We start from the raw sequence: 12,784 nt of genomic DNA on the forward strand, positions 1-12,784 counted from the left end.
GCATACCTTCACAATTATTATTCATCATTTTTTGGAGGGGTCAAATTAACCTGGATCAATAGAACCTACCTATTTACTACAAAGTGTAAACTACAAAGTCCTCTGACAAATCAACTGTAAATTTCGGTGTTCCTCAAGGTTCCATTTTAGGACCACTATTGTTTTCACTATATATTTTACCTCTTGGGGATGTCATTCGAAAACATAATGTTAAATTTCACTGCTATGCGGATGACACACAGCTGTACAATTCAATGAAACATGGTGAAGCCCCAAAATTGCCCTCGCTAGAAGCCTGTGTTTCAGACATAAGGAAGTGGATGGCTGCAAACTTTCTACTTTTAAACTCGGACAAAACAGAGATGCTTGTTCTAGGTCCCAAGAAACAAAGAGATCTTCTGTTGAATCTGACAATTAATCTTGATGGTTGTACAGTCGTCTCAAATAAAACTGTGAAGGACCTCGGCGTTACTCTGGACCCTGATCTCTCTTTTGAAGAACATATCAAGACTGTTTCAAGGACAGCTTTTTTCCATCTACCTAACATTGCAAAAATTAGAAACTTTCTGTCCAAAATGATGCAGAAAAATTTATCCATGCTTTTGTTACTTCTAGGTTGGACTACTGCAACGCTCTACTTTCCGGCTACCTGGATAAAGGACTAAATAAACTTCAGTTAGTGCTAAATACGGCTGCTAGAATCCTGACTAGAACCAAAAAATTTGATCATATTACTCCAGTGCTAGCCTCCCTACACTGGCTTCCTGTTAAGGCAAGGGCTGATTTCAAGGTTTTACTGCTAACCTACAAAGCATTACATAGGCTTGCTCCTACCTATCTTTCCGATTTGGTCCTGCCGTACATAGCTACACGTACGCTACGGTCACAAGACGCAGGCCTCCTAATTGTCCCTAGAATTTCTAAGCAAACAGCTGGAGGCAGGGCTTTCTCCTATAGAGCTCCATTTTTATGGAATGGTCTGCCTACCCATGTGAGAGACGCAGACTCGGTCTCAACCTTTAAGTCTTTACTGAAGACTCATCTCTTCAGTAGGTCCTATGATTGAGTGTAGTCTGGCCCAGGAGTGTGAAGGTGAACGGAAAGGCTCTGGAGAAACGAACCACCCTTGCTGTCTCTGCCTGGCCGGTTCCCCTCTCTCCACTGGGATTCTCTGCCTCTAACCCTATTACAGGGGCTGAGTCACTGGCTTACTGGTGTTCTTCCATGCCGTCCCTAGGAGGGGTGCGTCCCTTGAGTGGGTTGAGTCACTGACGTGGTCTTCCTGTCTGCGTTGGCGCCCCCCCTTGGGTTGTGCCGTGGCGGAGATCTTTGTGGGCTATACTCGGCCTTGTCTCAGGATGGTAAGTTGGTGGTTGAAGATATCCCTCTAGTGGTGTGGGGGCTGTGCTTTGGCAAAGTGGGTGGGGTTATATCCTTCCTGTTTGGCCCTGTCCAGGGGTATCATCGGATGGGGCCACAGTGTCTCCTGACCCCTCCTGTCTCAGCCTCCAGTATTTATGCTGCAGTAGTTTATGTGTCGGGGGGGCTAGGGTCAGTCTGTTATATCTGGAGTATTTCTCCTGTCTTATCCAGTGTCCTGTGTGAATTTAAGTATGCTCTCTCTAATTCTCTCTTTCTCTCTTTCTTTCTTTCTCTCTCACGGAGGACCTGAGCCCTAGGACCATGCCTCAGGACTACCTGGCATGATGACTCCTTGCTGTCCCCAGTCCACCTGGCCGTGCTGCTGCTCCAGTTTCAACTGTTCTGCCTGTGGCTATGGAACCCTGACCTGTTCACCGGACGTGCTACCTGTCCCAGACCTGCTGTTTTCAACTCTCTAGAGACAGCAGGAGCGGTAGAGATACTTTCAATGATCAGCTATGAAAAGCCAACTGACATTTACTCTTGAGGTGCTGACTTGTTGCACCCTCGACAACTACTGTGATTATTATTATTTGACCATGCTGGTCATTTATGAACATTTGAATAACTTGGCCATGTTCTGTTATAATCTCCACCCGGAACAGCCAGAAGAGGACTGGCCACCCCTCATAGCCTGGTTCCTCTCTAGGTTTCTTCCTAGGTTTTGGCCTTTCTAGGGAGTTTTTCCTAGCCACCGTGCTTCTACACCTGCATTACCTGCTGTTTGGGGTTTTAGGCTGGGTTTCTTTACAGCACTTTATAATATCAGCTGATGTAAGAAGGGCTATATAAATACATTTGATTTGTAAATAGGATAATTTTGGTCAGAGTCAGTTTTGATCAAAACAGACATGAGTAATTGAGGTCATCGCTTTTTACCTGCGGGTTGGGTTTTGATTTCAAATCTCTTGCCTACATGGGACCACTGCCAGGCACAGTTGACAATAAACAAATTATCCAGAGTACAGGTGCCAGTTGTGCTGCCGCACAATTATTTCACAGCCGATCTATCCATTAGCATGCAGAGCTTTGGAATTGTTCATACAATAATCTATTGTCACAAATTTTAATGTTGAAAGATTTTTTTTTGTTAAATAAAAGGCTTGTAATTTTCTCCAACTCAAACATCTTCACATTCATGAGCTACGGTTAGCATCAAACAGCTTTCATCAGAGATATGGATATATGATGATGCTTATGTCTACGCCCTAACAACGGGATTCTTTGTCCACAAAACGGAACCGCGGGCTGTCAAGCACCCGCCTTTTACAGGTTTTGGTGTCCATTTATGTTTCGAGGTTGGACTTAAGCACATTAGTGGTAGGGTGCACCGATTGGTGTCACCTCGATAGTCAGTATGTTACCAGTCTCTTTCTTTGATGAAAAGATTTGCCCACGAAGGACCGTCTGTCTCGCTCATTAATGTCTTAATCGAAATTACGCATTGCCTTTTATCCTCGTTGTCCCTTTATGTTTGAGTGGCATTTTTAGTTCTCTTGCTAGGGAACATAAAGCCACCTATTCCTCTCTTTGGATTGGTGGATACGTCTCGTTATTAGATTTAAAAATATATATATTCCATAGGAGGTGTTGACGTCAACCGTCTATGTCCTCTTACATCTAGACGTTCCGCTAGCGGAACACCTGCTCCAATATCCAATGATAGGCGTGGCGCGAATTACAAATTCCTCAAAAATCCCAAAACTTCAATTTTTCAAACATATGACTATTTTACACCATTTTAAAGACAAGACTCTCCTTTATCTAACCACACTGTCCGATTTCAAAAAGGCTTTACAGCGAAAGCAAAACATTAGATTATGTCAGCAGAGTACCCAGCCAGAAATAATCAGACACCCATTTTTCAAGCTAGCATATAATGTCACAAAAAACAAAACCACAGCTAAATGCAGCACTAACCTTTGATGATCTTCATCAGATGACACACCTAGGACATTATGTTATACAATACATGCATGTTTTGTTCAATCAAGTTCATATTTATATCAAAAACCAGCTTTTTTACATTAGCATGTGACGGTCAGAACTAGCATTCCCACCGAACACTTCTGGTGAATTCACTAAATTACTCACGATAAACGTTCACAAAAAACATAACAATTATTTTAAGAATTATAGATACAGAACTCCTTTATGCAATCGAGGTGTCCGATTTTAAAATTGCTTTTCGGTGAAAGCACATTTTGCAATATTCTGAGTAGATAGCTCGCCATCACAGGGTAGCTATTTTGACACCCACCAAGTTTGACCCTCACCAAACTCAGATTTACTATAAGAAAAATTGGATTATCTTTGCTGTTCTTCGTCAGAATGGACTTCTACTTCAATAACAAATGTTGGTTTGGTTCAAAATAATCCATAGTTATATCCAAATAGCGCCGTTTTGTTCGTGCGTTCAAGACACTATCCAAGGGTGACGAAGGGTTACGCGCCCGACGCGTTTCGTGACAAAAAAATTCTAAATATTCCATTACCGTACTTCGAAGCATGTCAACCGCTGTTTAAAATCAATTTTTATGATATTTTTCTCGTAAAAAAGTGATAATATTCCGACCAGGAGTCGTTGTTTTCGTTCAAAGACGAAATAATAAAAACATGGTGTCGCCTCGTGCACGCGCCTCCAGTCTCTGTTCTCTGATCGACCACTATCTAAATGCGCTAGTGTTTTTCAGCCAGGGCCTGCAAAGACATCATTCAGCTTTTTGCCGCCTTCTGAGAGCCTATGGGAGCCGTAGGAATTGTCACTTTACAGCAGAGATCCCCTGTTTTGGATAGAGATGATCAAGAAGGCCAAGAAATGGTCAGAGAGGGCGCTTCCTGTTTGGAATCTTCTCAGGTTTTGGCCTGCCAAATGAGTTCTGTTATACTCACAGACACCATTCAAACAGTTTTAAAAACTTTGGAGTGTTTTCTATCCAAAGCTAATAATTATATGCATATTCTAGTTTCTGGGCAGGAGTAATAATCATATTAAATCGGGTACGTTTTTTATCCGGCCGTGAAAATACAGCCACCTATCCATAACAGGATATTCAACCGAGAGTGAGATGCTAGCCTCATGAATATGCATAGACCGTCTCGAACTTCAACAAGGACAACTCCAATATAAAGTGTTTTTCTTAAAATTGCTGGGACATGACATGCATCACACTTATCACTATGCTCCTAACAAGCAAAGCATTACGAAACCATTAGATCACAAGCCTCAAATCAAAATAGCAATTAATGTTGATCTTGACAAAATTTGAGTCACTCATTCCCCCCATACAAAAACTCCTCACTTGCTTAATAATTAAGATCTGCTTAATGTGCGCTTCACCTCTTTAGTTAACCTTTATTTAACCAGGCAAGTCAGTTAAGAACCAATTCTTATTTACAATGAAGGCCTATCAAAAGGCCTCCTGCGGGGACGGGGGATAAAAAATAAATAAAAAGAGTCACAACTATAAAGCAGGAAACGCATTACGTCACAGATTATCCATTATATTGACCAGAAAATCTAGTGGCCGCTCAATGAAAATAAATGTCTTCAAAAAAGTGAAGGGAGGAGGCAAGATCAGGTGGGACCATTCTTGCACACATAGAACAATAAACCAGATATTTCACTGGACGTTTAAATGTGAAGCATCCGCTTGGCGTTTCCACTCACTACCAAATATAGTAGTGAGAGGAAGCCCAGTGGCCGGCAGTGGGGGAAGATGAAACAAGATGGATTTTGGGCGACATTCTGCAAATGTTTTCATCTCCTTGCTTGTTCTGACCACTGACTCTTTGTTCCCATTTGAAACAACGGGTTGTGGTCTATCTTGGTTTAGTTATAGACATCTTTGATTCTAGTCAATGAGAGGGCAGATACCTGTGAGAACAAACAACAGGCACAACAGTCACCACACCCAAAGTCAAAATTAGCTAGTATATCTTCAAAATTCATGAAAAAAATTTGCTTTTTTGTTAATGTAAGGTTAGGAAAAAGGTTAGCAGTGTGCTTAAGGTTAAGATACATTTTTAAAGAAGAGCAATTGTAGAAATAGGCGGGGTTTATGACTTTGTGGCTGTGGTAACTTGTGACCAGGCACAACTCCGATATAAAGTATTTTTTCTCAAAGTTGCAGGGATGTTACATGTCCTACTTATAACAGTACACTCATAAACTAATCATTGTAAAACTTATATTAGATAAAATAAGCCACATGTAGCAAATAAGACATTACATTTTCTGTTAATCAAATTCAACACTCATTGTCCTCCATACAAAAACTCCTCGTTTGGTGAGCGAACAAAACAAAAAAATGGCACCTGCTGGAGAAAACAGATTTTGGTCCCAGTTATCCCTCCCTCCATCTCTTCCTCTTTGATTACGCTCAGCGCATGGGATTCTTGACCATTCACGTCACGCTAAGCAATTCATCAACCAAAGTACTGTGGCCTGTTTGGGACTGTGACTCGAGGGACAAACAACAATTACTGTCAGGATACGATATAGCGAACATAACACACCCACATTGAACCACACCCCCAGGTGGCTCCTTAATTGGGGAGGACGGCTCATAGTAATGGCTGGAATGGTATCAAACACATGGTTTCTATGGTTTCCATGTGTAGTGTATGATAACATTCCAATCACTCAATTTCAGCCACTGTTATGAGCCGTCCTCCCCTCACCAGCCTCCTGTGATGCCAGGTTACCTTGGTGGTGTATAGACAGGTGCCGACATTCATGGCTTTGTCCACCGCCACCAGCTCCACTGTCAGAGAGCAGCACGAAGCGTTGAATGCTGCTGCAACAACCGTCTGCTTTAGGTCCGTGTAGGTGAGGTTGCCCACTCCCTGGCGGTGTGTGAGGCTGGCGATCCCCGTGCCATTGACGCCGTCGGTCATGTTGACGCCGTCGGAGCTGCAGGCTGCTGGGTCAGCTGGGCAGTCGACCGCCGAGACGCTGACCACCTCACACTGAGGAGGGGTGAAATCTGTCACCTGCAGAAAAGAGAGAGAGAGAGGGGGGAATGGCCCTAGCCCTCACCCTCCGATCCAACAGGTCCCAAGCGTGCTCAATGGGATTGAGATCCGGGCTCTTCGCTGGCCATGGCAGAACATTGACATTCCTGTCTTGCAGGAAATCACGCACAGAACAAGCAGTATGGTTGGTGGCATTGTCATGCTGGAGGGTCATGTCAGGATGAGCCTGCAGGAAGGGTACCACATGAGGGAGGAGGATGTCTTCCCTGTAACGCACAGCGTTGAGATTGCCTGCAATGACAACAAGCTCAGTCCGATGATGCTGTGACACACTGCCCAAAAACATGACGGACCCTCCACCTTCAAATCGATCCCGCTCCAGAGTACAGGCCTCGGTGTAACGCTCATTCCTTCGACGATAAACGCAAATCCAACCATCACCCCTGGTGAGACAAAACCGCGACTTGTCAGTGAAGAGCACTTTTTGCCAGTCCTGTCTGGTCCAGTGACGGTGGGTTTGTGCCCATAGGTGACGTTGTTACCGGTGATGTCTGGTGAGGACCTGCCTTACAACAGGCCTACAAGCCCTCAGTCCAGCCTCTCTCAGCCTATTGTGGACAGTCTGAGCACTGATGGAGGGATTGTATGTTCCTGGTGTAACTCGGGCAGTTGTTGTTGCCATCCTGTACTTCTCCCGCAGGTGTGATGTTCTTGCCTACCGTCTATAAGCTGTTAGTGTCTTAACGACCGTTCCACAAGTGCATGTTCATTAATTGATATGGTTCATTGAACAAGCATGGGAAACCGTGTTTAACCTGTCTGGGCTAGGGGGCAGTATTTTCACGGCCGGATGAAAAATGTACCCAATTTAAACAGGTTACTACTCTGGCCCAGAAACTAGAATATGCATATTATTAGTAGATTTGGATAGAAAACACTCTGAAGTTTCTAAAACTGTTTGAATGGTGTCTGTGAATATAACAGAACTCATATGGCAGGCAAAAACCTGAGAAAAAGTCAACCAGGAAGTGGAGGATCTGAGAATTGTAGTTCTTCTTTCTAGTCCCTTTCAAAACTACAGTATCCATGGGGTTACGTTGCCCTTCCTAAGGCTTCCATTGGCTGTCTAAAGCCTTCAGAAAGTGGTTTGAGCCTTCTCCTGTCACTGGGCAGAGTATAGGAGCTCAATTACTGAGTGGTCTGCCTGGCAACAAAGGGATTGGATATGCGTGGTCACGCAAGCCCGCTGTTCCTTCTTTTTCTCCTTGAATGAATACGCTATTGTCCGGTTGGAATATTATCGCAATGTTACGTTAAAAATACCATAAAGATTGATTTTAAACCGCGTTTCACATGCTTCTAAGTACGGCAATGGAACATTTTGACTTTTCGTCTCTGGTTCCGCGCTTGCGCGTTATGCCTTTGGATAAGTGATCTGTACGCACGAACAAAACGGAGGTATTTAGACATAAATATGGATTATTTGGAACAAAAACAACATTTATTGTGGAAGTAGCAGTCCTGGGAGTGCATTCTGACGAAGATCAGCAAAGGTAAGAGAATATTTCTAATACTAATTCTGAGTTTAGGTTGCCCCGAACTTGGCGGGTGTCTGAATAGCTCGCCGTGATGGCTGAGCTATGTACTCAGAATATTGAAAAATGTGCTTTCTCCATAAAGCTATTTTAAAATCTGACACAGCGGTTGCATCCAGGGGTAGTCTATCTATAATTCTTTAAGTAATTGTTATATATTTTGTCAACATTTATGATGAGTATTTTTGTAAATTGATGTGCACATTCACCGGACGTTTTGGTGGGAATACATTTTCTGAACATCACGCGCCAATGTAAAATGCTGTTTTTGGATATAAATATGAACTTTATCAAACATAACATACATGTATTGTGTAACATAATGTCCTAGGAGTGTCATCTGATGAAGATCGTCAAAGGTTAGTGCTTCATTTAGCTGTGTTTTGGGTTTTATTAACGCATGTCCTTGCTTGGAAAATGGCTGTGATTACTTTTGTCTATGTACTCTCCTAACATAATCTAATGTTTTGCTTTCGCTGTAAAGCCTTTTTGAAATCGGACAATGTGGTTACATCAAGGAGAAGTGTATCTTTAAAATGGTGTAAAATAGTTGTATGTTTGAGAAAGTTGAATTATGACATTTTGTTGTTTTTGAATTTGCCGCCCTGATATTTTGCTAGCGTCCCACCTAGCCCATTGAAGTTAAACCCTTTACAATGAAGATCTGTGAAGTTATTTGTATTTTTATGAATTATTTACGATTTTTTTTGCTGAGTCTATCATCTATCTATCTATCTATCTATCTATCTATCTATCTATCTATCTATCTATCTATCTATCTATCTATCTATCTATCTATCTATCTATCTATCTATCTATCTATCTATCTATCTATCTATCTATCTATCTATCTATCTATCTATCTATCTATCTATCTATCTATCTATCTATGTCACGTCCTGACCATAGTAAGATGTTATTTTCTATGGTAGAGTAGGTCAGGGCATGACAGGGGGTGTTTTTCTATGTTTTGTATTTCTATGTTCATGTTCTAGTTTTGGTATTTCTATGTTGGTTTTGTTTGGGATGCTGTATAGACATATGAAAGATGACTGAAAACTCAGTAGACATATGAAAGATGACTGAAAACTCAATCAATACATAATGACTAGTAGACAGTAGACAGTAGACATATGAAAGATGACTGAAAACTCAGTAGACATATGAAAGATGACTGAAAACTCAATCAATACATAATGACTAGATAGGAACATGCATATTACACAGATCAGCTGAGCAAACAAGCCTTGTGTTTTCAACGGGAAGTTGGAGGCCTGATGCGTGGAGCTGGGTCTCTAATTGGAGATCATACTTAAGTACGTTTTTTTTCCACCTGGTGTTGTGGGATCTTGTTTTTGCACAGCTCTGTAAAGCCTGCAGAAGGTGACGTTCGGTTTCCGTTATTTGTTGTTCTGCTTTAGTGTTCTGAGTTTAAATAAATATTTATCATGAGCACTCAACATGCTGCACCTTGGTCTACTCTCTACGACGAGCACCTCTATCTATCCTCGTCGACCATCTGATTCCAAAGTCATGGGATAACACTGACCACAGTGGAAGGAGTTGGAATGAGTGGTTAGTCTAACTCCTGTGTTGTTCATACTCTAGGTTCTGAGAGAGTGGTCAGTCTAACTCTGTTGTTTCTACTGCAGGTATTGGAGGAGTGGAGGCCCTTATGGTGGTGGAGTGGAGAACTGTGTGGTGTGGTGGTACCTTACAGGCTATCAAGCCAAGGAGAATAGTGGGACAATCAGTGTTCATATCCAGAGTTCTGGATATGTGAGGAACTGCTGTTTAAGGAACTCTTCACTGTATGTTAAGCAACATTTGACTGCTGAACTTATTTGGGCTTGCCATAACAAAAGTGATGAATACTTACTGACTCAAGACATTTCAGATGTTCATTTTTAATCCATTTGTAAAATAAAAAAAAACTGAATTCTACTTTGACATGACCTTCTATGTACACTTTCTGAAGGTAATTGTAATGTATCCAATGCATAAGAACGTAATTCATAATACATAGCCAGCCTACTGAAACCTACTTTTGGCGAAGTTTGACGAAAACCTTGTCACTCCATATTTGTTGTACACAGTGTATTCACACCCTTTGACTTTTTCCCAAAAATGTTGTGTTACAGCCTGAATTTAAAATGGATTACATTTATATTTTGTGTCACTGGCCTATGCACAATACCCCACAATGTTAAAGTGGAATTATGTTTTTAGAAATGTTTACAAATTAATAACTACTATCCTAGTCAAGCAGACTAACAGCTGCTTAGTTTAATACGTGACGCGAAACTGAATGTGAGCTATCGAGATCAGGCTGGTTTCACATGGCTACTAAACTACCTCCGTATTATAACAAAACAACTAACATGAGTCATTCACACAGTAGCTTTTTATTCATGACAGAGATGTAACTGGAGACTTACATTATGATACAGAAATTAAACATCAATCTTACAGTGCAAATAACATGTTGAGAAAGTGCTTAGAGAGAGAGTACTGTTGGCAATTTAGTGACATTCATTTAAATGTTGGCTTTGTCACACGAACCATTGTTGATGCAATGCAATGTCTGCGATGTAGCCGGCCTGGAGCATAACCTTAACTTCAAGAGGCAGCATTGGTCAGGCAGTCAATGCATGAGCCTTACCCTGCGTTCATAACCATGTGGGAAGGTGGTATTTACCACATACGACTGGGAAAATATGCTTGAATGCCCCTCCAACTGGTAACTAGTCTATCATCCCTGAGCTACGTCTTCTCCCACATGCTGACCTCTAACGTCACCTACTAAGGAAATGAACTCAATAACATGTTCAGCAGTTAAATGCAACAACCAAACATTATTATTAAAATGGTTTTTGAACACTATAATATCTTTAAAAGCGTGATAGCTGTACTTTTAGTTTATGATTAAAGTAGCTTGTTGACGAATTTGCGTTTCTCAACGAGTTCAAAGCACATGAATGAATCCAATAGGTATTTACAACTTCACAACGGACAATTTCCACCTTCCCACTTGCTTATTAATGCAGCATTAGATCAGATAAGTAAGTCTCTGAGGGACGTAGTGAAGAAGGCAGAGACCAGCAGACATACCAACAGTGGGAGGGACAGAGCGATGGAGGGCGGTCCCGCGTTGCGGACGATGGAAAACCGACAGGTGCCGACATTCATGGCCTTGTCCACCGCCACCAGCTCCACTGTCAGAGAGCAGCACGAAGCGTTGAACGCTGCTGCAACTACCGTCTGCTTTAGGTCCGTGTGGGTGAGGTTGCCCACTCCCTGGCGGTGTGTGAGTCTAGTGATCCCCGTGCCATTGACACCATCGGTCAGGTTGGCAGAGAGCTGCCAGAAGGCGGAGCTGCAGGCTGCTGGGTCAGCTGGGCAGTCGACCACCGAGACGCTGACCACCTCACACTGGGGAGGGGTGAAATCTGTCACCTGGGGGGGGGGGGGGGGCAGAGAGAGAGAGAGAGAGAGAGAGAGAGAGAGAGAGAGAGAGAGAGAGAGAGGTCATGCATTGTTCAGCATGTTCTTAAAAAAAGCTAGATTTAGAGTTAGATAAACTTGGATTTTTTTGGTCAGGAACATATACAGGATGCTACCCTCTACAACATAACCTTCCCTCCAAATCAAAACTCAAAACCTACAACCTGATTTTGGACGGAATTACGGAATCACCTGGAAGGCTTACAACTACCAAAGATTATTATTCCAAAGCCATACATCAAATGCTCTGGAAAACAACAGAAACCTGAAACACCATCCAACCTGGAACTGAGTGAGTAATGTTTAGTCTGAAGCTATATTTTCTTTCCAAAAGCCAAGAAGAAAAATACATTACATTACTTTATAAGGACTGAATGCTAAATTAAGTGAGAGGTGTCAAAGCCCTTTAGCCAAACAATGGCAGGAGAGTCGAACAATCTACTCCAACCAAATGGAGAGGCCTTAGAAGCTGCCTCCCGCTGTTCAGATGTAATTAAAATACAGTACCCTGTGTATGTAAAGAATGATAAGGCAAGAAAAGATCCCAAAATGAAGCTCCTTGTGGAAAATCAATAGACACTTTTTGCTGACTATTTTAAAAATGGGAACATCAGCAACCTCACCTTCCACACAAACCATCCCCTGGCATGGCACAGTGCTATACTAACACACTACCCCTCTGTTAAGGGGGGGGGGGTGTTAATGAGGGGTGGAAAACAACGAGGATTCTGAGTCAGCTAATATAAATCGGTACAGGGCAACCCCAATCAGTTTCAGCTGGACTTTCACCTAATCAAAGAATTCGCCCAGCAGGAGAAGCTCTCCCTTGAGAAAGATACCCCCACCCCGAGCGGGTCAGACCAGACCTCTTCATTATATAACCCCACAGACGAGCAACCCCCAGTGGAAGGTCAACCGCCCAGCACAGAGTACCACCCCCTCACTGACATGAAGGATACATTTACCCAGCTGGAGGTAAGGCAGGTGGAGCTGGAATAGCAGGTGATTACACTCCAGTCAGCACAGACCCAGACAACAGTCCAGCACTACAGCACCCCCTTAACCAGACCCGGAGAGCTGGAGGTGGAGAGAAACGTATCTGCACTCTGGACTGTGGTGAGACAACTTCAACAATATAAAAAGCAAGAGCAGGAGAAGAACAGAGCACTAGAGGAGAGGACCAGACTGCTGGAGGAGAGGCTGAGGAGGATGGCGGGTGACAGAGAACAACCCACTAGAGAGGTGGCCACCACCACAGAGAAGCCAGCAGAACAGCCCACCTCAGC

General features: G+C 42.7%; 1 protein-coding gene across 2 annotated transcripts in view; it reads right to left on the minus strand.

Moving 5' to 3' along the window:
* LOC106610497 (von Willebrand factor A domain-containing protein 7) overlaps positions 1-12,784 on the minus strand; it is a 36,975-nt gene that overhangs the window by 1,332 nt on the left and 22,859 nt on the right. Inside the window, exon 18 of one of the 2 annotated variants that reach the window (XM_014209877.2) lies at positions 10,381-11,450. The exons of the other annotated variant lie outside the window; for it this stretch is intronic. Within the exon in view, the coding sequence (XP_014065352.2) occupies positions 11,049-11,450 (402 nt within the window). The 3' untranslated portion in view covers positions 10,381-11,048. Of the gene's footprint in view, positions 1-10,380; positions 11,451-12,784 lie in introns of those variants that run through there. 2 annotated transcript variants of the gene reach the window in all.

Source organism: Salmo salar, chromosome ssa08 (assembly GCF_905237065.1).
Source record: "Salmo salar chromosome ssa08, Ssal_v3.1, whole genome shotgun sequence".
Taxonomy (NCBI): domain Eukaryota; kingdom Metazoa; phylum Chordata; class Actinopteri; order Salmoniformes; family Salmonidae; genus Salmo; species Salmo salar.